The sequence below is a fragment of the Microchirus variegatus genome (assembly GCF_963457635.1).
Source record: "Microchirus variegatus genome assembly, chromosome: 23".
Lineage (NCBI taxonomy): Eukaryota > Metazoa > Chordata > Actinopteri > Pleuronectiformes > Soleidae > Microchirus > Microchirus variegatus.
Genome location: NC_139824.1, coordinates 12,922,753 through 12,947,458, shown reverse-complemented (window position 1 = coordinate 12,947,458; position 24,706 = coordinate 12,922,753). Strand labels below are relative to the sequence as shown.

Below are 24,706 nucleotides of genomic sequence, written 5' to 3'. Positions count from 1 at the left end.
TACTGTACATGCATTAATAACTTTACATTAAAGCCTTTAATGAGGAACCATTACTGTTTGCTTGGACACAAAACCAGACATGCCTGGGGTTCGAGCCCCGTGTGGAACAACTTCGGAACAAGGGCCTTTCTCCAAGGAGTTTGCATGTTCTCCCCGTGTGTGCGTGGGTTTTCTCTGGGTTCTCCGACTTCCTCCCACAGTCCAAAAACATGCGATATGGGGATTAGTTGAATTGGTCACTCTAAATTGACCGTAGGAGTGAATGGTTGTTTGTGGATGGATGGACAAACCCAGACATGCCTGTTTTTCAGCCTCAAATTCAGGTCTGCAGTGTTTAGATTCACATTCAAGGAGGTGTTTTAATTATTGAAACGCACACACTTGTTTAAAACCCTCAAAATGTTTAATTGATTTACAGAATAGTTGGCAATAATTGATGAATCAAATAATCTTTGCAGCCCTATAGTTATAATGATTTTTGCAACATGACTTTTTATTTAAATATTGAACCTACATCGTCTCTATAAAAGGGTGAGGTTGTATTCGGGTCATGTAAGCATGTACAGTTTTGTTTTACTCTTCTTCTATGGATGTTGATGTTTCTAATGTGAGATTCTCTTCAGTGGTTTGTATTTTTTTTTTACACCTGATCCACTTAAAAATATATATATACTTCCTCTGTATTGCTCTTTTTCAATCTATCAGTTTAAACGTGACGTGAATTATACGAAAACATTGTGGATTTAGCCCCTCAACTCTCCTTCCTAAAATGGGATCGTCATGATTTGGGACACTGACAATGACAATGCCATTCTTCCTTCATGAGAAGTCAGGACAAGATTCTCTGCCTGCTTCACTGCAACACAGAGAAAGGCTATTGATTTATTTCCGTCTTAAGTTTTTTTCGTTTCCTCGGTGGTGCCTCGGACTCCTGCGGCTGCTTTTGATGCTTAAGCATGAATTGCCAACCTTGCCAATGCAACTTGCTCCTTTTTTAATGAAATGCTTGATCTGAGAGCTAATCTTTTATGTATAATCTGTTTCTTTAAAGAGCACGATGGTTAACTTTTTCTACACGCACAGGTGATTCCCATGCAGCGCTATGTGAGAGTTTTCGAGATATACTGTATATATATATATATATATATATATATATATATATAAAAAACTGACAGTTAGGAGCTCTTGCTGTGTACGTAGTTGTGCAGCAACAATTTGTCTTTGGTTTTTGCTGTCGTTATAAAGCTTAGCGCTGGCTGGACGTATGAAAGCCCTGAGGAACAACTGCTGCTCTGAAATGCTGCAGGCACAAAAGTCAAGATGATGAAAGAGTGATATATCAAACGTGGTGAACAACATTAGCGAGAGACCCCGGTCTCTTCACGCTGGTCAATACTGACATGCATCATTCATCCGTAGGGTTTGGGGTCACAGAGCAGAGTAATGTTGTGGAAATATTCTGATTTATTTTTTGGTTTTCCTTGGCAGTAAAGTAAAAAAAAGCTATTTTTCTTTGGGATTTTGACATACTTGAGTTTACAGCCTGATAATACAGTAGCTGTGCCCGGGCACATGAATGGCCGAGTTGGCCGTCTGGAGTGGATTCTTTAACTGTCTTTTGTTTTGGTACATTAACTGAGGCCAAAGTTTTTTTTTCTCTCTTGGAATTGGTTGGCACCTTACACACACACACACACAACACACAAGACGCATGCACACTCTTGTCAAGGGGCTTAACGTAAAGGGAGGGTAGACCGCGGCAGCATGGGGATTAAGGCTTCATGCTGCATCACTGTCATAATCCATTAAGCTAGCGGAAAAAAGGATGAATCCAGGACCTCAAACAGACACTTTTTAGGAGGCAAGGAGGGATGCAATACTTCTCAAAGTTTCTCACTGCATAGTTTCTGTGGCAATTTTGGATACTGGAGGTAAACCAAGTTTAGACAGTATAGTCCTAAATTTAGAATTACATTTTATTGAAAGCAATGAGAGAATAAAGTGATTATCACAACTGTGGCTTAGTTTAATAACTTTTTGCTGTCTCTTTTGCTATAACCACCTGTGCAGCACATTACTTTAAAATCAGTTTGAATTTGATTGTCTGTCAGATTGTGCAGGAATGCCATTTTCAGAGGATACACAGAGCATTATCTTGAAATCGCTTTTTTTTTTTTTTACCACAACACATCTTTTCCACTTTTTCGAAAACGGAGTGCTGAAACGAGAAGCGGCGGAGTGGGCTCTTGGGATTTTGGACAAGTGAGCTTCTCCATTCTTTGCACTCTTTTCTATCCCTCGTTTGAATTTGGATGACAGTATTTGTGCTAAGAGGCTTTGAGTGATGTTCATAGACTGTCTGGAACCCATGATTCCTGCCGTACTACACAATGGACACTTGCCTTTCCACAGGAAGCAATTCTCAATTTAAGTTAGGATAGACCTCATTTGGCAATAGCTTGAATTTTGCATATTTAAAAGTTTAATGTGACTTTATTTTCTCTGTCGTAAAGTATTAAAATGCATCAATCAAGTGTAATCATGGGATGATGTCTTTATAAGTTCAGAAATTTACGTGCACTGCCAACAAGATAAGCCTTAATCACTGTACAGTTACACCTTAATGTGCAGAGCCATCTTTTTTTCATTTAGTGAGTTTTTTTCTTGGCAAAGAAAGGGACTTACTGTTTATCATTCTCATAATAACCTTATCATTTACCCTCATAATTTTACTGAAATGGCTGCAGCTGGCCAGTACATAATTCTTTTTTTGATAATCTGGCAGTGACCTCAGCAGTTCTGGTTTCCGGAGAGCTCCCATCTGCACTCAAGACAGCTGTTAAATGTGTTGTGGAAATCAGTCAATATTGTTTCTAATATAGGTTTTTTTTTTGGTGCAAAAGTGACACCCACAAACACCAGTGACATAAGAAATATGTGCTTTGTTTTTATGTAGTGATCTGATGATGATGATGATGATGATGATGTGTCACTCTGCAGATCACCCCCTTGTTAGCTTCTCTTTTCATTACCTCTGCCAGTGCCTCAGGGGTCAGCGCTGGATCTTGTGAGACACACTTTTCATCCGTCTTTGAGCGGTGTCTTCTAACGCCGTACTATGTTGTCAGCATATGTTTTGCCCAAAGGGTTCTGAACCTCAGCCAGCAATACACGCACAGATGCAGGTTTCTCTCTGGCTGTTTTTTTTTTTTCTCTCACAGAAGAGAAACTTCATCAGGGATTGCCCACCAATCTCAGCTCTTCATTGTACCTTCCACTCTAAAAACATTAGGCTTAGTGATTTTGCTGTTTTTAATTGTCATTTTGTGAGAATGTCATATTTAGAACAGATTATCTATCCAAAGTGCCTGCGCTAAACAAGAACATTTTCATAGTATTAAATATAAGTAAGCCCTGGCACTTAAATATGAAGCAACACCGCACACAGTAACACAATAGAAAATATTTAGAATGCAGAATTCTTATTAATTTTACTATATAGACTTGTTGCAACTGGAGGAATAAATTGATGTCACACCCTACGACATATTACTTTGGTCTTCATGCATAAAGTGCATGTTTTACAAGAACAGCTTTGGATTTAATGAAGTAAGTAATAATGCTGCAGAATTCAATCTTGCATTGGTTTTAGCAGGTCATGCACATGAGTACCATTTATGATGGTTTTTTGTTATCGTTGTGCACAAAGGGAAGTACTTTATACTTTCTCCTTTTGTGTATATATATATATATATATAAAAAAACATCAAATCAAACATTATTCTGCAGTTTTATTATTTATATTGGAATTTAATTCCATTTCAGGAATCATATAATCGCATTTTATACATTCCTTTATAATGTACAAACACCAGACTATAAAGGGTCTAGTCACCTCCAATTTTCAAGAGGTGTTTCTGTAGTTTTTTGTAATTTTTCATTAATTATACTTTACCAAACACAAAGTATGTATTTCCTGGTACAAAAACTGTTAAAGTGTGTGCATTTTATTCACTTTTTATATGCATTATCACTCCCTGCTGAAACATAGGAGAGTCCAAGGTGAATATGCTGCTGTAACCAAACACTTTGGATAGTTGTCAGTGTTGTCATAGTTGTCAGATCTGTCACACACACACACTGTGTCCTGAATTGATAAGACTGGGACATAACGCTGTAAAGACTCTGAGCAGATATGAGCGGAATACAGCCGATCGGTGTGACATCTTCAGAGGCCTCTGACAACGAGCCAGCAGGAGCTTTTGCTTTCTCGTGTTTTGTTATGCCGGTGCAAGTATGTATACGAGAGAGTCGGAGAGAAAGAGGATGAAAGGGAGCGCGAGCAAACTTTCTGTGATTTGACTTTGAGGGAAATCAACCCAGATGTAATCTGAAGAACACGGGAAAAAAAAAAAAAAAAAAAAAGGTTTGGTGCATCCGCCATTTCTCGATTGAGCCTTTCATATATTTGTGCTCTTTAAATGTTTTGTTTCTTTTCTCCAGACAGGCATCCTCTTCCCCTCCAAACTTTAAATTTGAGTTGATTTGATGAACACTGCGCTACTGTTCGACAGAACGTAGAAAATATGATAAAGTCGTATCCATGAATAATTTACCCACCACCACGTTCCTCCTAGGGTCCTTTAAACTACTGTTGTCTACAGCACTCCCTCTCGTTTTGTCTACCTTTTTGCTGAGTTCAGTATCCACTCAGAGACACGTTTGTTGTTCAATATAAAGTTTCATTATGGCTCCCCATAGTCCAATGTTAGGTAAATTAAGCTGGAAGTTGCATCACTGTGCTTGAGTTGAATTGAGCAGTGGAATTATTTTACGTTTAGTATATTTAGTTTAGTAGCGGTGTTGAATCAGTTTTTTTTTAAAGTAACCAGGGATAAAAGTTCTATAAAACTGTATCCATCTAGATTTTATAGATACAGTGCTCACAAGTCAGTCATAAAGCTTGAGATCCTGAAGGTTATTCTGTATTATGATTATAGTGAAGTATGTATCATAGAATGTATGTGTAACAGAAGTCCAGATTCCTAACTTTAATACACTGTTTCTATTATCGCGTTTCTCGAAACTGTGTTGGTGAAGGTTCCTACGCCTCCATGTCATCTTCATGAGTTAGCGGAGCTAGGTTGAAGACGTTTCACCTTCCATCCATCCATCCATCCATTATCTACAGATCTATCCTCCATCGGAGGTTCGTGGCTGGGTACACCATGGACAGTTTGCCCATCCATCGCAGGGCCACATATAGAGTCAAAGAACCATTCACTCACACCTACGGTCAATTTAGAGTGAATAATTCACCTAATCCCCAAATCTGCATGTTTTTGGACTGTGGGAGGAAGCCGGAGAACCCGCAGATAACCCACGCACACAGGGAGAACATTGCAAACTCCTTGCAGAAAAGCCCTTGTTCCAACCGGGGCTCGAAGTTGCTCGAACCCAGGAACCCCCCCGGGTCTTCTTGCTGCAAAGGCGAGAGCGCTAACCACTACACCAACCGTGGGCCCCTCACCTTTCATCCATCAAGATCCATCCATCCATCCATCCATCCATCCATCCATAATCTACTGCTTTATCCTCCACCAGAGGGTCGCAGGGGGTGCTGTGCCTATCTCAGCCCACATAGGGCGATAGGCTGGGTACACCCTGGACAGTTTGCCAGTCCATCGCAGGGCCACACATAGAGACAAAGAACCATTCACGCACATTCTCACACCTACGGTCGAATTTAGAGTGACTAGTTCACCTAATCCCCAAATCTGGATGTTTTTGGACTGTGGGAAGAAGCCGGAGAACCCGCAGAAAACCCACGCACACGGGGAGAAAATGCAAACTCCTTGCAGAAAAGCCCCGTAGTTGCTCGAACCCATGAACCCGGGTCTTCTTGCTGCAAAGGCGAGAGTGCTAACCACTACACCAACCGTGGGCCCCTCACCTTTCATCCAAGATGTGTTAAATAATTCAGTTTCACCAGAGTTGAGGTGTGAGAGAGAGTCAGCTATTGTGTCAGTGTTGGAGTTTACCTGTGGAAAAAGAGCTCAGGGCAGCATGTACAGTAGGTGGCTGATAGTTGGTGTCTTAGGTCACCTACTCTGTTGGTGGAACAGGTCTCCAGGTTTACAGAAATTACTTATAGTATAGTATAGTATAGTATAGTATAGTATGACTTATAGTGACTTATAGTGTCCCTTGTCCTTCTGATGTAAGTGGACTGATTCCTGTCCATAAGAGCTGTGCCAAGTGTTTACATTGGAGAAACCGAACAATCCCTGCATAAAAGTTCAGGACGGTCCTATTCCATTACATTGCGCTGCATAAATGACACAGCTTTGTTTGTGCCTCTGAGTTTTGTCCTTTGGGTGAGTGAGACTCGCAGGGGTTTGAAATGCACCGTCTTTCTTGAAGCCAGTTTTTTGTTCCCCCCTCTTGATCTGCACAATTTTTCTTTTTTCTTGACAATGATCTTTCTCTGCCTCACACTTGAAGCCATTTCTTAATGAGACTTGAGAAAGCTTTCATGTGGTTTGTCTTTGAAGTGAGACATTTCAGATGGCGTACACTTGCACATGCTTTTGCCATTTGTTATGTGCATTATGCAAAAACCTTAAGGCATACAAAAAAAAAATAAACCCCAGTCAAGTGATGTCATGGCAATTTCACTCAGGAAAACGGGGAAAAATGCAACAAGAAAGTTTATTTTTGTCGTATTTTAAATGGATGTTGAAGGTCTGACAGGTGAAATGACTGATATTCAAATGTTTTGTTTTTGTCTGATACTGGTGCTCAACCTATATTTATATATTTTTTTAGTATTAAATGCAATGTAATTTAAAGAATGTCCAAATGTAAAACACTACTAGAATTAACTGATACTGAATAGCTCTATCAACTGTGAAGCAAAATTCTCAAAAATTAATCAAGTGACCTTAGTGTGAGTGAAACCAGATTGGTGGTTAGAATAATAATGAAGGAGTGGGAGGATCAAACAGAGTATTAGAAACATACCTATGAGGGTAACTAATGAGGAAGTGTGGGGAAACTAAATGTTTATCGCACATTTTTTTTTAAAGCAGAGCAAATTAACATCGCCCTTAAAAGTTCTATCTTGCAATTCAAGAGATGCTGTTGCCCTCATTCATTCTGTACAGTTGGAAACACTGTTATATTAAAAACATACACGGTATAAAACATTGCAGAAAACTGCAGGTTCATGGATAAATCTGATAATTCAACTGTTGTCCATGTTGTATATATGTATGTATATATATATATATATATATATATGTGTATAAATGTATGTATATATATATATATATATATGTATATGTATATATATGTATATATGTGTATAAATGTGTGTATATATATGTGTATATATGTATATATGTATATATATATGTATATGTGTATATATTTATATATGTATATGTATATATATATATCCGTATATGTGTATATATATACTGTATATATGTATATGTGTATATATATACTGTATATATGTATATGTATATATATGTATATGTGTATATATATACTGTATATATGTATATATATATGTATATGTATATGTGTATATATGTATATGTGTATATATGTATATATATGTATATGTGTATATATGTATACATGTATATGTATATGTATATGTATATGTATATGTATATGTATATGTATATATATATGTGTATATATGTATATGTGTATATATGTGTGTATGTGTATATATGTATATATATATATGTATATATATATATATATATATATATATATATATATATACATATACATATCCTCCATGAGCAAAACATCTTCTGATTTGGCCAAAATGGAATTTACATGATAGAAAATACCCAGCATTTTTTTTGGCTTGGAATGCCCATACCTACTGTATTACGTGCGTGTACGATTGTGTGTTTATTCACATGTGGTCACACATGTCGAGTGCTTAACATTTAAAGTGCATCTCTTATCTGTTGGATGTGTGAGGATCGGAGGCCCAAGGCGGAAAATTGAGTGGCTATACGCCGTGCCACAGGGATTTACTACTGAGTGAGGAGTCCACTGACCAGTGCTCTGGAGGGGAAAAGGCCACACGACATTTAAATACTATTGATCTGCAATAAAAAATGGGAGGGCAAGGCACTGCAACTCTTTATGTGCGAACGAAAGGTTATCTTTAATATTGCCGCAGCGCAATCACTCGTGTATTACCTGGTAACAGTTTCCTCGTCGGAGCGTTAGCCTTATCCCACAACCTTCAGGCTCCGATACAGCATTGCAGAAAACACCCACATACTGAATGAATACATAAATAAATGGATGAATACATTTTGTTCCCAAACATTCTGGGAGAATCTTCCAGTGTGCAGGGATGTGAGAATGTTTGTTGTTAAATCAGCATTGAACTTGCATGGGTATGTGTGAATTGTTGTGTAAAAATCCTGCGTACTCGAGCGGAATCGAAACGAGGCTCAGCAAGTCGATGAATATTCTGCTGAAACGTGACCGCTGATGGCAAAGGTGCGAGAATTAAAATGAGTCGGACGAGGATGTTGAGGGAAAAACGCTGTGAAAACATGGGACTAGCAAATTTAGACCTCCACGTGAGCCTCGCGGATTTGAAAAGTCTGCACTATTGCAGGAGCTGGGACTTATTTCAGCACAAGACAAAAATGTGATGACAAAAGCAAATGTGCCATTTTTTGAACTTTCACATAGCATAAACCAGCCGCTACTGTACAGTAAGTACCCGTGGCATGACGATGAAAAAGCAAAAATGGTGTAATTTATCTCATGAGTTTAACAAATGGTCTGTTGGTAATGTAAATATAGGCCATGTACATAATGTAGATGTGTTGATAATTACCCTCTTCCTTTTTCTTTTTCATAGTTTTTTTTTTGTATCGGGACACATTTGAATAAGCAAAGTAAAAGTTACCCAAAATAAAGAGGGTTTCATACGACTGAGCCTCATGCACACGTGTGTGTATATATGCAGTATATAGACCATGTACTATTCTTTATTTTAAAAGCCTTGCGAACTCATAAAGTAAAGGCCTATATCCGAGTTATGCGATAAATGTCTCTTTACTGTAATGGAATATTTCAGGTTGTGTACTAAAAGCACAGTTGCAAGTCTCTAAAGTCCAGCCATAAACATGGTCTGATCCCTGTATTTTTCTATGCATAATATTTAAGTGCATGCATTCTCCTGTTCTATAAGGTCGGTCCCAGGAAACGTATACGTTTTTGGAGTTTGTGTGGAAGTATTTCCATACACCTTTAAACATCCTCTTTTTCCCCGTTTCCCCTTTTTTCCTTATACATAGACTTCATTAGTGCCAGTATGGAACAGGTTTCAAAGGCAAAACAGCTGGACCATCTGTCATATCCTGCGGTTTAAATAATTAAATTAATAAAAAACACCTGACCACCAGCTGAGAAGAGGCGTTAATGTCCTTCATCTCCACATCTAAACACCCAGGATTCTCACTGCAGAAGTTCTGGGAAAAAAACCAGGCAGAGAAGCTTGTGTGTCGGTTAATTACTGAACATAAATCGTTATTGCAATAAATGACTCATTAAAAGAGATCGGTGGGAAATCTTAAACAAACATTTACGTTTAAATCAATGTTGTGCAGCGCGTTTCTTATTCTTGCCCAAAGTTAGTATTTCTTACCTACGCTTTATAAGCACTGGATGTGGCTGCAATGACAGGGCTCTGTGGAAACTCGCCTGGCTCAGATACATATTTTTAAGTTTCTGAATATATGGCTGTAAATTTTTTTATTATTGTTGCAATGATAATTGTTTATTACAATCACAAAATTCAGCATTTTGAGTGCAATATCTAATTCAGCTCTAACGCCCGTTTGATAAATAAGAGGATGACATTTTCCTAAAATCTGTCCGTCTGTGCATGCTGTGAGGTTATTTCAGGCTTAATTAAATATACATTTTTGCTTTTAATGTCACTGTTCCAGAACAAAACGCGAACAAGAGCTTTGACTTGACTGATTTGTTCCCCCCCCCCCCCCCCCCCTGAAAAGCAGCCACGACGTGCGCCCAGTCCTGTATTATTAAATACGCTTCGGTTTTTAGAGCATGTTTCCATACAGACCATGTTCATTGTCTTTTTCATGGATCCGAGTATCTGATTGTTATTGTTTCCCTATTATTGACCCGTAGCCTCGGGCTGCACAGCGGTTCTATAAAACAAGCTGTGTGCATTCTGTTTGCTGTTGAACAGTGTGCTTTCATCCATTAACTTACGAGTAGAGACGTGTGTGTGCTTTACAGGTTTGGAATGTAATGATGAAAATATTGATTTATCAAACCTAGACATGAAATAAACACAGCGTTGTGCTTCATATTTGTGACCCACCACCACGAGTAAACCAGGAACAAGTTTGCCCAGCACAAATCCAGCAAACAAATAAAAGTCTTTATTTATTTATTTATTTTTTCCCCTATTATTTTTTTATGACTATGCAAGTTGCAAATCACAGTATTGGGGCTCTTAAAACCATAAATGTTGTATTTGAATTAGTGTTGTTCGATTGCTCTGAATCGATTCCTAGTCCTGGGTTAGCTGCACGTCACAGAGGCTGCGAAACACATGGCTAATTAGCATGTAGCCGCTTCTGTCACTGCGAACTGCTGCCTCGAGAAGCTGCGCGTGTTTTTTCGCCGTTGAACGAAGATGGACAATGCACAACGCATTGCGGAATATAGTAGGGGCTGTTGTTACAGGGCGCAAAATCCTTGGCTGCACTTCTTAATGAAGGGTCATGCCGAGCTCACTTCTGCTATGCTAGCGCGCTAGCGCGTTAGCATCTAAGCTAGCGGATGTTATTGCTACGTGATTTAGCAACCGGATGTTGGTTGTATGTGTATGTACAGATAATAATTCTAAGTCTTCATGTCTTTATGACTCTTTGAGAGAGAACATGCGTTCAACTTTTTTATTTCATACCACAAGTGCTTGGTTGATGCAATATGGACAGGACACGACTTTGCTCTCAGCAGCCTTGTAGGACTAAAAGCCTCTGATCTGATGTGTTCTTCAACTTAACCATTTTATGAGGTCAGCTGCTGTCAGACTGATACTCCTCAAAGCAATCTGACTTGAATGTGTTATGAGCAATTCTACTCGTGTGCATCCTTAACAGATGTGTGCACATTTGCCTGTATTGTTTGATTCATTGCTTTCAGGAAACATGTTGGTTTCCTGGGTAATGTCATTTTGATTTAACTTCAGTTATCAATTTTCCACCACATTATTTATGTGGAAGAAAGGCCAAAAACTTGCTTGCATGTTCATGAGAGTAATATGTGATTGTTAATTAGCTAAAAGCTTCTTTTTTTTAGTGAGGAAACCATATAGATGTCTGACGTCTTTTTTTCTGTCGAGTGCTCGTCTAAAATTAGTCCTTTTTTCTGCTGTGACCATGAGACGCCATCACTGCATCTATACATGAAATTAACAAATCATACTCGCTCTTAACAACCTTCTGTCTGTCTGCTGTATGGAAAATTCAATTGCCTTGTGGTCCAATACAGAAATGCGTATGGAATATGGAAAATGTCTTTTTGCATTTCTTTTACAGAAAAGATAAACAAAAATGCATCTAAATCAAAGATTTATTTAGTAGAGTTTTCAAACACATCTGATTGATTATGAGCTTTATGGTCTACCTAGGAAATTATTACCTGACACTCAATTAATAAAACATTTCTGTAATGGGGAAAACTGCCCGATAAGCTTTTCATCCTTAAACTGAAGGATTACTTTTTTTTCCTATGTTTTTTGTCTCAGGTAAGGCAGTTTTTTTGATTAATGTACAATAAGACATGTGTCTGCAGCTATTCTGCATTCTGAATGAATTTTACATCTTGTATAAGTTGTGGAACTGTTTAGGATGTGGCTATCTGTGGTTTTCACCATGCATTCCAAAACCGGCACAAAATATTATGCATATCTTTCGAATCATGCAGGAGTAATCATAATGCTATGGCTCACCATGGTGCCCTTTTTTTAAAAAAAATGTTACTCAACCAACCGATATGTCTTCTTTTGCACAGGTGACTACCCTGGTGAACACCAGCAACAAAGGGCCGTCCAGTAAGAAGAAAGGGCGCTCCAAGAAGGCCCACGTCTTGGCAGTTTCTGTTGAGCAGGCTACGCAGAACTTTCTGGAGAAGGGTGAGCAGATCGCTAAAGATAGCCAGGACCTCAAGGAAGAGCTTATTGCTGCAGTGGAGGATGTCCGTAAGCAAGGTGAGAAGTTTTCCTACTGGTTTTTAATGGTTTCCTGCAAACTGGATAATTACTATACTGCATTCCTTTATATCAAAACTGCTAAGCTACTAATACAAATGGGATCGCAGAAATCCATACATTGACTTGAGGGCTGTTTTCTACATTCTCCCAAAACGTGATACTACCAGCCTGACAGTCGCATGTGAAGTGCACTGTGCAGTAAAATGTTACAGAACAAGTCGCAAAATAAATAAAGGGCTTGACGGGTACATGTTCAATAGAGAGGGTGGACACAAAACAACACATCAGTCTCCTGTTAACAGCGTTTGTGTGGGTAGCCATTTGTTTGCCAGACAGTGATGTTTGATGAGTTACAATAACAAAATGGTTCTATTTTCCCTGCCCCCCACCCATTATTTACACCCGGGATTGATAGAATCGTCACCTCACAGCTCGGTCCTCTTCTTTCCGAAATACTCAGGCTTCCTCTCGCAGTCTAAAGACGTATAACTTTGGGATAAGTTTAATTGGAGACTCTAAAATAACCATAAGTATGAACGTGATTCTTATTTGTCATAATTGGCGTGGCGTGACTATGATGGACTGGCAACCTGGCAAAGGATCTGCAAACTTTAAACCTGCATGAAGTATAAACAATATATTTATACTGTTTTCCTGGCTTTAAAAGCTACATGGGGAGATTAATGCATTTTGTAAATTTTAATTTTGAGGATATATTTAATCAACGTTTACATGTATAGGCTCAGATGCGAGTGGGAATTCATTAAATATAACTAACTAGTTAGAGGGCATTGGTTTTTGGGGCTTTTCGTGAGCCTAATTAAGGAGTTGTTTACCCAAAAGTCATGCTTCATTAAAGCTCTGACTGTGTGGAGGCCCAGAACTTAAAAACCTGACCCTAAAACCACTCTTACTTGGAACTACTTTCAAAGTCTTTCAAGTCACTGAACCCTTACTTGAGCAAAGCATCGTCCGTGTTCTCTAATGCAAACGGGGCAACATCACAGTTGTTAACTCTTTAAAGTGCTGTGTCCGTGCTGTGAATCTTGATGTGAATCCAAACGATGGAATCGGACACCTTGTTCATTAACAGCAGAAGGAGCGAATGGAGCTCAGTGTATGCATGTTGTCGTAGGTAGCAGCCACATTCCTCTTCCTGCACTGTCGGCTCCACGCAGCTGCTGTCGAGCACTGACTTGACTACATTGGCACACAGCGAGGCATGAAATAGACTGTTGCTATAAAGAGCTGACATCGGACATGACAGGTTATTTTCTTCTCACTTGTTAGGCATTGCAAGAAAAAACAAGTAAATTGATTGGAACTTCTATGCTCATGACCTGCTTTTATCTAGCCCTTCTTTGCTTGTGGACATTCATACCCCCCTAACAGTGCAGTTATGGACATAGGACCACGTTGAGTATATTCAGCTGGGTCTAACAGGACACATCACATTTTGGAGCAGGTAAAATGTTCTAATCACACCGATGTCACTGTGACCTAATCAGCCCTATTCAGGAATTCAGTGACCAGGTTCTTTATAGCCTGAAACCGCTCATTACTGGGACAGACTGATTTTTGGCACTGCCATAAATGCTCCGATAGCTCGTTTGCCTCAATGTTTTTCAGTTTGGATACCTGGTTTGTGTATTTATGTCAGCATATTGGTTGCTTTTCCTTGCAGTTTCATAAAAAAAAAAAAAAAAAAATTGAGGGGTTATTGATTCACTGAACATCACTGCAGTGCAAACAACTTTATTTCCTCGTTATTTTTAATTTAGTGAACAGCTGGCACTGTCTGTGTTGACCTGCTGCCACTTTGCTATTGACCCGGCAGGAAACATTTGACATTTTTATTTAATCAAGGCCTGTTACTCACCAGTAGCTAGCTGTATATTAAGAATGCGGAGGAGCTTGCACATATACAATCGCCTAATAATCAACATAGTTGTATGTGCTCTGAAATGATAGTAAATAGCTGTTGAACTTACATAGGTTATTACAGATACACATTCAATCTACACACATATACACACCGGCAACAGTCTGAGATGAGGAATATTCTTGACCCCTTTTCTTCAATTTCATCCTTCCCTTGCGCAGGAGAGACGATGCGGATCGCCTCGTCGGAGTTTGCCGACGACCCGTGTTCCTCCGTGAAACGCGGCACGATGGTGAGGGCTGCCCGTGCCCTGCTCTCTGCCGTCACGCGCTTACTCATCCTCGCTGACATGGCCGATGTCATGAGGCTGCTCGCCCACCTTAAAATCGTAAGTGCCTTCATCGCTCGCACCCGCAGTACGGCATTGTAGGTTACATTTTCGATATTAAACCGAGAGATATTGGGGCCAGCGGTGTTGTATAAATGCCAGGCATTACTGTCTCCACTGCAAGGCGGAACGCTGTAATTGCTCATGTTAATATAATTGCAATTTTTATGAGATCTGAGACTGTGCCTGAGTGCACAGTGCGCTCCAAAAAAGACAGTTGTGAAAGAAACTATCAGCATGTACGGTAGATAATGCACGTGTCAGCAGTTCTGATTGTACTTTATCAGTATCATATCAGTGCTATATCGCAGAAGTGCAGTGGCGTTATTATTATTATTATTATTTACATATTCACATTCCACTCACTCAGAGCAGTCATCTGACTGGAGATTGATTCCGCTCCTTATTTTTGGAAAAGGCTCAAGGCTGAGAAAAGAAAATGATATGCAATTCCTATAATCTGAAACTCCTGACAACATGCAACTTCAATCACAGACACACACACACACACACACACACACACAGGCACGCACACACACACACATTGTGTCCTCCCTTCCAACTTCATTCTTGTGGCCCACAGAGGGGCTTAACTGGAGCCAGCATAATCCCCGTCATCAAAGGCCACTTAAAAGTTATCTCTCACTCTCTTCTGTCCCTTCATTACATCTTGTGTATCTGGCACTTTCATTAGTAATGGGAAATGGGTTTAAACCCACAAAACTGGATGACATGTAAATGCACAAGTAGATGGCTCATGTCGGGGGTGTCCAAACCTTTTTTAACGCGGGCCAGATTTGTGAAGATTTCTGGGGCCCCAGTGGCCTTTTCCAACAGGGAATGTTTCATACAAATTTTGTAATAATTTAAATGTCATTATCACATTAATCATTTTTGAATGGCAACATAACCAAATCTAAGCCACACAGGAGTGAAAACTCCTGTTTTCCTGATTTTGGACATGCCTGGCTTAAATATTACTTGGTCAAAACTACTTATAAAAAAAACACCTACACATGTCCATTGAGTTCTGTTAAAGATTTTGTATGTGTGTGTGCATGCTGTGTAGGTAGAGGAGGCCTTAGAGGGTGTAAAGAATGCGACTAATGAACAGGACCTGGCCAACCGATTCAAGGAGTTCGGAAAGGAGATGGTGAAGCTCAATTATGTGGCAGCCCGGAGACAGCAGGTAAGACACTTTTTCACAACAGAACATCTGTGTCATGTTCAGAGACCAGGAGAGATCCTGTGTTGGGATACAAATGGTGTAAACGTGTAACTATCTTAGCCATCATTATAATATAATCAAACTGCCCACTCTCCAGTCACTCTTAACTAGGTTTACTGGAACAAAGCCACCGTTTCACTTGTATGGAGAATAAAGGCTCTTTGCAAAGAAAGACAAACAGCAGAACAAAAGATGAAAATGTCACGTAAAAACTCCTACAAGTTATGGTGATGGTAAAGAATTGGAGAAGCACATGAACAATACAGCAAAAAAATATTTTTTTTTGAGAAATAACAGCTTTACCCAGAAAATACCCCTGAAAATGCTTGAGAGTAATTAAAGCGATTTATAGATGCTTCAAAGTTTCTGACCGGAAACTACTGGAGGGCCACGATCCTAGCGATGGCCCATATTTTCAGCCTTTGAAAAACAGTCACATACATACTGAGTTGCAGTTCTACAGTATATGCTTTTATCTGCTTTATCTGCAAAAAGACCACATCGTCATTAAGGCTATTAATTATAGAAATACATAAATTGCGACAGTGAGGTGATAAAACGTACGAGTAAACACTAAATGATATCATCCAGGTATAATTATCAGTTTCTCACAGTCTGTTTAGTTTTTATGGTGTTAGTCAAATTATGCACATGATTAATATTTATGCTCTTCCCTAGGAAATATTTATCATATTTCTGCAAATATACACATTAGTGTTTATTTGACACAGGAAGATAGCAAATAAACATATACCATCCAGCTCCAGTGTTTTTGAACTGGTGCCATATATCAGTTAATCAGATTGGATGATAATTGTTGTGTTTTCAGGAGATTTGGATTATAATAAATCAATGTTATGTCATTAAACATTCATTTTAATTTCACAAGCATTTCTAGGAATATTTGAAGAGCCACCGTGTCACCCTTACAGGAACTTAAAGATCCCCAGTGTCGAGATGAGATGGCAGCCGCACGTGGGGCCCTTAAGAAAAACGCCACCATGCTGTACACGGCCTCGCAGGCTTTCCTGCGCCACCCGGATGTGGCCGCCACGCGTGCCAACCGGGACTACGTGTTCAAACAGGTGCAGGAAGCGATAGGAGGCATTTCCAGCGCTGCTCAGGCCACCTCACCCACTGATGAGAAACACGGCCACGCTGGTATTGGGGAACTGGCTGCTGCCCTCAATGAATTTGATGTAAGTGAGCACGCCTAATTATGCTCTTTCACACACAAGTCATGCTCAAGTGTTACAGTGTGCAATATAGCATCTTTAGCTGCAGTTGCTATTTTTCTCATCAAATAACTTCCATGACAGGTTTTTTTCTCCATCTTTTTATACTATGACGATAAAGTGCTTAAATAAAATAAAGTGTGCCAATATTTTGAAATAATTTAAACTATGCCATGAATGCATGATGTAATTCTTTTTATTTACTGAGATGCATTCATTTGCATCTGTTAAGTTGTAGGTTAAGTAGGTCAGGGATGAGTGATTTTATTGTACTAAAAAAAGTTTTCTCTATAATATGATTCTCTGCTGACCTCTAGTGGTTATACATTGATAGTGAACTAATGCTTCTCATAAAGGTGATGCCTTAAATTGAGGTAGTTCACCTGATCATATCGTGAGGTGAGGGCATTGGGATGATTTAGATGTTGGTGTAAAAGGTACATTTTAATTTGTCATGACTGATGAGGCCTGAATGGCAGTAATATGTAGGAATGAGATATTTACTCCATCGCACTTCCAGGCAGCGTGGTATTTTAGGCTTTTAGTTTCAAACGGCACTAATGATGTTTTCATAGAATGTTCTTAAATACATCACCCAACATGTATCATTTCATAAAAAGTAATCTTACTGACAGAATGGAAGCAACGGACTGATTCAGAGTGAATGGAAGGGAAATGGTGATTGAGTGGCAAATGAGGCAGCAATCACACTCTAGGAAAAACACATTTGTGATTGGACAGGATGTACTTCGGTGATCCAAAGCAAAAGGCTATTTGCTTCTACCAGCTCGGATGAAATCAAGGAGGAAACATAACAGGTGCGGCGAGAGGCTCCTTCAGTTTGCATTTGTAAGACAGCAAGGATGGGGAATAAAAGAGAACTCCGTGATTAAGTGAGAGGAAGTACAGTACAGTACGAAACAACGGCAAGGTTCAAATCAGCGAGAGAGAGAGTACCTAATAATAGTGATAAGAGAGATAGAACACTCATTATTATGTACTTTTTGAAAACATTGTAACTATTACGAACATTAATTTCTGTTTGACGTAAAAACAGTTGAAGGAAGAGTCTGTCTGTCAAGCTCAATAGCTGCAAATTCAACATTATCCTCTCTCTGGTCTTCGGCATTGTTTGAATGGTTACAGTTGAACGCAGCTTGTTGTCCTACTTACATCCTGCATTTCCTCTCAAAGCCATTTGTAGCTGCACACTGCAGCTGAACCGTTTCACGTCTACCGCCTGCGATAAGTCGCTTTTGCTGACAAAGACGTTGACTATGCAAAGATTTTCTCACTTGAACACAGTTGTACAGGCAACAGTTTTGCGCATTTGTCATTTTCTCCTTTTTTTTTTTTTTTTTTTTTGCACAATCCTGTGCTTGCAGAGTATTCACGACCACCTCTACAATGAGGCAGATTCCGGAATAGATGACCTTTTTTATTCTTGGGTTGCTGTGTTGCTTGTGTCTTTGAGTGACTGTGTATTTTATCACAACATGCAACAGACCCCTAACTTTATGAGTGCATCGCTGAGGACGGATGGAAAACTACTGTTGTGAAGTATTTAGTTGAAAAAAATGTATCTCACAAATTTTTAACTGCACTTGCTGTTACCATGGCAACTATGCCTTTCTTTTAAATGGCGACAACTTCCAATGATGTTACTGGACTAGTGCGATGAAAAAGGAGAAATTTGAATCCTCTACACTCAGTGTGGCTGACTCTGTCATCCTGTTCAGGGTGGCACCTCTTTTGTACTTCGCTGCTCGTGACTGTGGCTGATGAGCAAATTTGATTATCATTAGTGGGCCGAGTGTGAGTCAGTGATGGAGCGGTTAGTCTTTTCCACCCGATGAGTCCGCGGTTTGAACACTGGCTTTCTCGAGTCTGTATGACGCCGTTTTTTTCCCTCTGCAAGACACTTAACCCAAAATTGCCAAAAATATATGCAGCCACTGTGGGTGTACATAAGTGTACTTGTAGTGCTGGTCCCGAGCCCAGATGAATGGAGTGGGTTGAGTCGGGAATGGCATCTGCTGTAAAAGTGTATGCCAAATCAAGAACAAGGAGGGGGGGGGGGGTATGCCGCCAAAATGAGAGGGGGAATAATCCTAAATAATGTGGTCGTGATAGTGGCAGTGATGACATCCATAATATGACTTTGTTTGGAGGTGTTAGGTTGACATTTCATTTTTGTTGTCCTTCATTCATTCATGTATTTATTCATTCATATTGCCCATGCCTTTCCTTGACTGTCCTCTCTTGGACACATGCACATAATTATGCCTTATGTATTTCACTGCCAAGTTTGAATCTCTGGAATTACCATCACAGGGTACATTGTGACTAGTGTTAATTGTAGTTGTAGATGTATGGGAAAGGTATTATGTCAAAACTAACCTAACCTGCTTTGTCTTTGGATCAGACGAACCAAAGGAAACCCACACTGACGTGACAAAAAACATGCAAACTCGCCATATCAGTTTCATTCTCCATTGCCCATTTGAATAACTCACCTTTATTTCTTGATTAATATGCACACAGTGTACTGGTCTATTTTTTCATAGTCGGGCAAACAGTCTATGAAAAAAATGCCTCCAAAAATGCTTTTTGTTAGTGTTCTCTCTTCTGTTCCCAAGCCTGTTTTCAGTATGTGAGTGACCCCCTGTGGAAAGACTCAGACACTGCAATTGTTTTACATAATGCTGTTTTGGTATTGGGTATAACACAGACACAGTTGTTCCACAAGTTGAATAATTAAACATCTAGTTGTAGACATTTTGGGAAACATTAGATAGTAGTTTTTTATTGAACTGGTTATAAGTCATTAGGCTGTGGCCATAGATAATCTCAACAACTCTGTTTTATGTCTATTTAATCCAAAGCACACAACTTTTTCGGGAAAAAAAAATAAAAGCAAAAGCCTTGAATTTAATTCTGTAGATGCACAGCAGTTCAACGTGATAACATGCTCTTCGCCCAGTGTTCTGACTCTACAGTCGGGGTCATTTTGACCTGATGAACTCCGCTATGACGCATCACACTTGAGGTCCATGCTGTGACACATTACACAACACATGACACAACGCATTAGCCATGCATTTGTGAAAAGGGAGTGACAGAAAGGTTAAATCATTAGCAACTACTGTGTGTATTATGAGTTAGACGCATGCCAATAGAGTTCATGCAGTAAAAGCTGCAGAGTTGGGTGATTCTCGAAAAACCTGAATATTGAAACATTCTTTTCATGTTAGCTTGCTGTACTCCTGTCATTGATGGAGGTTTCCCTGTCTCACTCACACTTTAGAGGACGTTAAGTCAGACAGAAATGCAGATGTGTTACGATATAAATCGCATTTCTTCAATCATCCCTTTAATCGTAACGCCAAAACGTGCAATAATGTGTAAAAGCAGCACCCTGCCAATTGGATTATATCCCATGTTTAGGGTGAACATGTGCTCAAGACTGTTTGAAGCATGACTGTGGCTCATATGTTCTGTCACTCTGAACATCACAGCTACACACTCACCGTGACACAGAAGTCGAGATGAGGCTTTTTAAATGCTGCACACAGTTCAGTGTCTATAGCAAGCCTGAAAGGCCAGCTCATGAATAAGAAGACGTTACCACATCTTTACTTTTTTTGCTGACAGCCAATGAAGGATGATTCTGTAATCATAGTCTGGCTTTTTTTCTTTTTTTTCTCCGTCCTCTCCCAATGCGGCTAATCCCTGTCTGGATCTTTTAAATATATATTTCTTCCCCGCCCCCCCCAAAAAAAGGATAATAAATTGAATTGCATGTCAAGTCTTATGCATATGTATGAAACATTAACTGCCAGTCAGCTGCAATAGCTCAGTAGCGTAGTCCGTAGACCTTGGCGTGGAGGACTGGGGTTCAAATCCCAGTCAGTACAGGTCAGCTAATACCCAGTGTTGTCCCTTAGGCAGTGCCCTTAATGCCACTTGTCTTCCTCAGATGTGAGAATTGATCAATGTAAGTCGCTTTGGATAAAAGCGTCAGCTAAATTTACATGTAATGTAATATTAATACATACAGCAGAGCCGGCTCTAGGCTTTGGCCCTAGGTGATCGCCTAGGGTGCCATCTACTGGAGGGGCATCAAACAACCACAAAGGGAAAAAAAAGCCCAAAATATGTATTATATATATATATATATATATATTTAATAATTATTTACTATTATGTGGCACTGTATCCCAAACTCCCCAAGGGCATCAAAATGCATGTTACAATAATTACATTTTGACACCTGTTTGGATTTTGAGTGACTGTTTTTGAAAATCCTTTCAAATTTTAATCACAACTAAACATGTCACAGACCGACTCATCTGTTACATAGACTGCCTTGGTAAAAACTCAATATCTGGTCCCTTTTTAAAATGGATTTTATTATTCCAGATGCACAGGAGATGCAAATCTGTGGATAACTGGATGGTTTAACTTTGCTATGCCAGGATAAAGCGCTGTCATCTTGAAATGAAGAAGTCTTAATTTGGGGGATCTGAGCTCAGTGGTAGGACAGATGGAGTCAAGCCCCAATGGGGATGTGGGTAAAGACACACACACACACACACACACACACACACACACACACACACACACACACACACACACACACACACACACACAGGCACAGATTTTAGGTCACAGGCACAGTTGTAGCATATTTCAAGAACACGAAGAGCTACATAACTGTGAATTGAATGTAGAAGGTGTACAACGAGTTCCTAGAATGCGAGTTATATAGCTGTCCGAGCCAGTTTCACCGCACATACAGGGCGACATGAGGAGATGCGTTCAATAGCCTATCTGTGAACTTCAATTTGCAGGCAGGAAACAAGTCTCTTTCTCTGGCCTAGTTACTACTGTGCACATTTTAATATGAAAAAAACACCTCCCTGTGTCTTCTTGCCATTTTCCTGCTTTGAGCCTCTTTATCTCTGTACAGTCAAAAGCACTAAGCACCTGCTAACAGCCTTTTAAATGTGACTTTGTTGATGTAACACATAAAGGCACCTTCAACTTCCCATCAAAACCTTTTTTTTTTTCTTTATGAACAAGTATGACTTATACAGGGGAAGAAGGAGAAGATTGTGATGGTGTAGCATAATTGTGATTGGTGATTGCATCAAAAATGATTACCTCGAGCTTAGTGCTACTTCTGCTTCTTTCTAAGTGGGCTTTATAATAGCATATTATTATTTTTTTCATTATTTTCATTTACTTTTCTTGAACCAACACAGTGGTTGTGAAAGATGTACCTGTTCAAATGCATTAGCCTCTCCCTCAAAGCATGTTGTCGGTTCATGCTTTCACCAACAGATGGCAGTGTTTAATAACGTTCATCCATTGGCCATCTCTTTCCCTCTCTCTTATCCCCCACCCTCTCACTATCATATCCATTTTTATCCTTTTTTCCAGCAACTCCTTAGAAACAGAGGTTTTCTCTCTGGCTCATTCATTGCTCGGAGCAAAAGCCTGCATCACCTTGTATAATTTTGTTCCAATAAGGCGTCATCTGAGGCTCAGATGTTTTGTTGTATGCATATCCGTCAATTAGGGCTTTGTGAAAGAGAATTCATTATGAAAAAGCTTACCACATACAGCCTTGTCTCGGCCTACACATGTTGGATAGTAGTTCTTTTCTTCTCTCCTTGACGTGCCTGCGAAGAAAGGACGGCCAGTGTTGCAACCTTTCCGCGTCCCGGTCCTGTTGTATCATCATAGATCCCATAAACCTCCAGCTACCTGATCTAAAGGCATCCTCAACAGTGTGAAGTGCATCAGCTGCGTACACACACACACACACACACACACACACACACACACACACACACACACACACACACACACAAACAGACAGTACAGACGTGCACGCACTTGCAGATTATAGCTTTGAGACTGCAGCAGAGAGTCAAGTCGCACTGGATCATTTTACCATGGTTTGTGTTTCCATCTGTTTGTCCTCTCCCTCTTTTGTCTTTTCAGGGGTTTATTTACGCAGCACCCCAGCCCACACACACCCCCCCTCCACCCACACCCACTCACCTTTCTGTCTCTTTTTTTTTTGTTTTTGCTTCGTCTATCCTTTTAGTCTGTCTTCTTGTCTCTGAAGTATCTTGATCCACTAGTGGCTTCTGTACTCTGAGCCCATTTGGCTCACAGAATTGTATTTCCATGCAAACGGCTCCTCTGTATATTGCAGGACCTGTAGTCACATTGCACAGAGAGTACACATTCTATATGATGGCGAGACTATAATTGGATTTACTTGGTAGCTTAGGGAAAAAAAAAGTGTGCATGATGGCTAGTCCTTTGAATGTCAGTGTTGCAAGTATTGCAGTGGAAGTGTAAGTTTTCCAAATGCTGCACTGGTTTCTTCTGTGCAGTGACAGGTAACTGGCCATGTTTGTGCATTTGGGATTTCACACTTTTAATACCCTATATATATATATATATGTACAAAGGTAGACTTTTGATTGTATTGTGGGAGTTGAAAGGCATTCTTCTCGTTTGCCGGCGAAACATGTTTCCTCCCGTGTGTGGGTAGATGAGATCTTCGCTGTAAAGAGTATGTGCCGCGAAATGCCCAACGTTGACCTTTCCGCATGCTCAATTTTTTCCGTATGAGACGCGGTGAGCCAACCTCAGAGAAACGGTGGCCGGGGAGCAAGCCGACTCTAATGTATGTAGATGTATTCCTAACTGAGGGATAGCTTTCTTGGTAATTGCTATATCAATCTGTGCTCTCCTTTCCATGCTGTCTCATTTCAGGCCCTCTCTTATTTCTCTCCTGCTCTCTTTCTCCTCGCTTCTACTAACGCACGTGCTCAGACGCGCGCACACGCAGACAATCTTGCCTTTTTTTTTCTCCCTCCATCCCGTCTCTCTCGCCTCGATTTTTTCCCTCTCTCTCCTTGACTCGCTTTGATTCAGTGTTTAAACATGTGGCTGCTGAACACATTCTTAGGTTGCCTGTGAGTATCAGGCTGAGGGGGGGAAGGAGTATATCCTGATCACTGAGCTCCCCCGCTGGTACCTTTTTTTTTTTTTTTTTTTGAAAGGAAGGTCACACTAAAACATGCACAGATGCACACTCGTGAACAGACAGACGCGCACAAACCCCAAGCATTAATAAACTGATCGAACACAATGCCAAGTGCCAGCGGTATCGACGAGAACCCTGTTGTGTTCAATAAAACTCCACTTTCCACCGTCATTTTCACCTTGGCTGAGCCACGTGTTTCGCCCAGGGGTACACTTCTTAATCACAACATCCTCTGCCTGCCGATTACAACACTGTCTCGTTCTCCATGGACAGATGCACCTGTCAGGAGAAATATGAATAAGGGGGGACTAAGCCGAAGTAATGGGACATGACCGGTGGATAGAGAAGTATTGGTTTGTTTGTTGCTGTACAGTAATTAGCCACCGCCTCGCTTGTCTCGATGGCAATAATGCATGGACGAGCAGGGGGGGCAGAAGGAGAGTGGGAGGGGTCACCGGTTACTGGATACAGAGATCCATACTAGTTACAGTCAGAGCCTCCAGACCTTATGGTCTATTGTGATAATCAGATTCACTGCTGCCTTTCCACGAAGCTCATTTTCAGGAATTAATGACGTTCGTGTTTATCTCTGGCTAT

General features: G+C 40.0%; 1 protein-coding gene across 2 annotated transcripts in view; it reads left to right on the top strand.

Moving 5' to 3' along the window:
- The window catches only part of ctnna2 (catenin (cadherin-associated protein), alpha 2), a 262,995-nt gene that overhangs the window by 23,515 nt on the left and 214,774 nt on the right, over positions 1-24,706 (top strand). For both annotated transcript variants that reach the window (XM_083909549.1, XM_083909548.1), the window contains exons 3-6: positions 12,106-12,301; positions 14,408-14,574; positions 15,644-15,763; positions 16,735-17,001. In XM_083909549.1, coding sequence (XP_083765675.1) covers positions 12,106-12,301; positions 14,408-14,574; positions 15,644-15,763; positions 16,735-17,001 — 750 coding nt within the window. The remainder of the gene's footprint in view (positions 1-12,105; positions 12,302-14,407; positions 14,575-15,643; positions 15,764-16,734; positions 17,002-24,706) is intronic.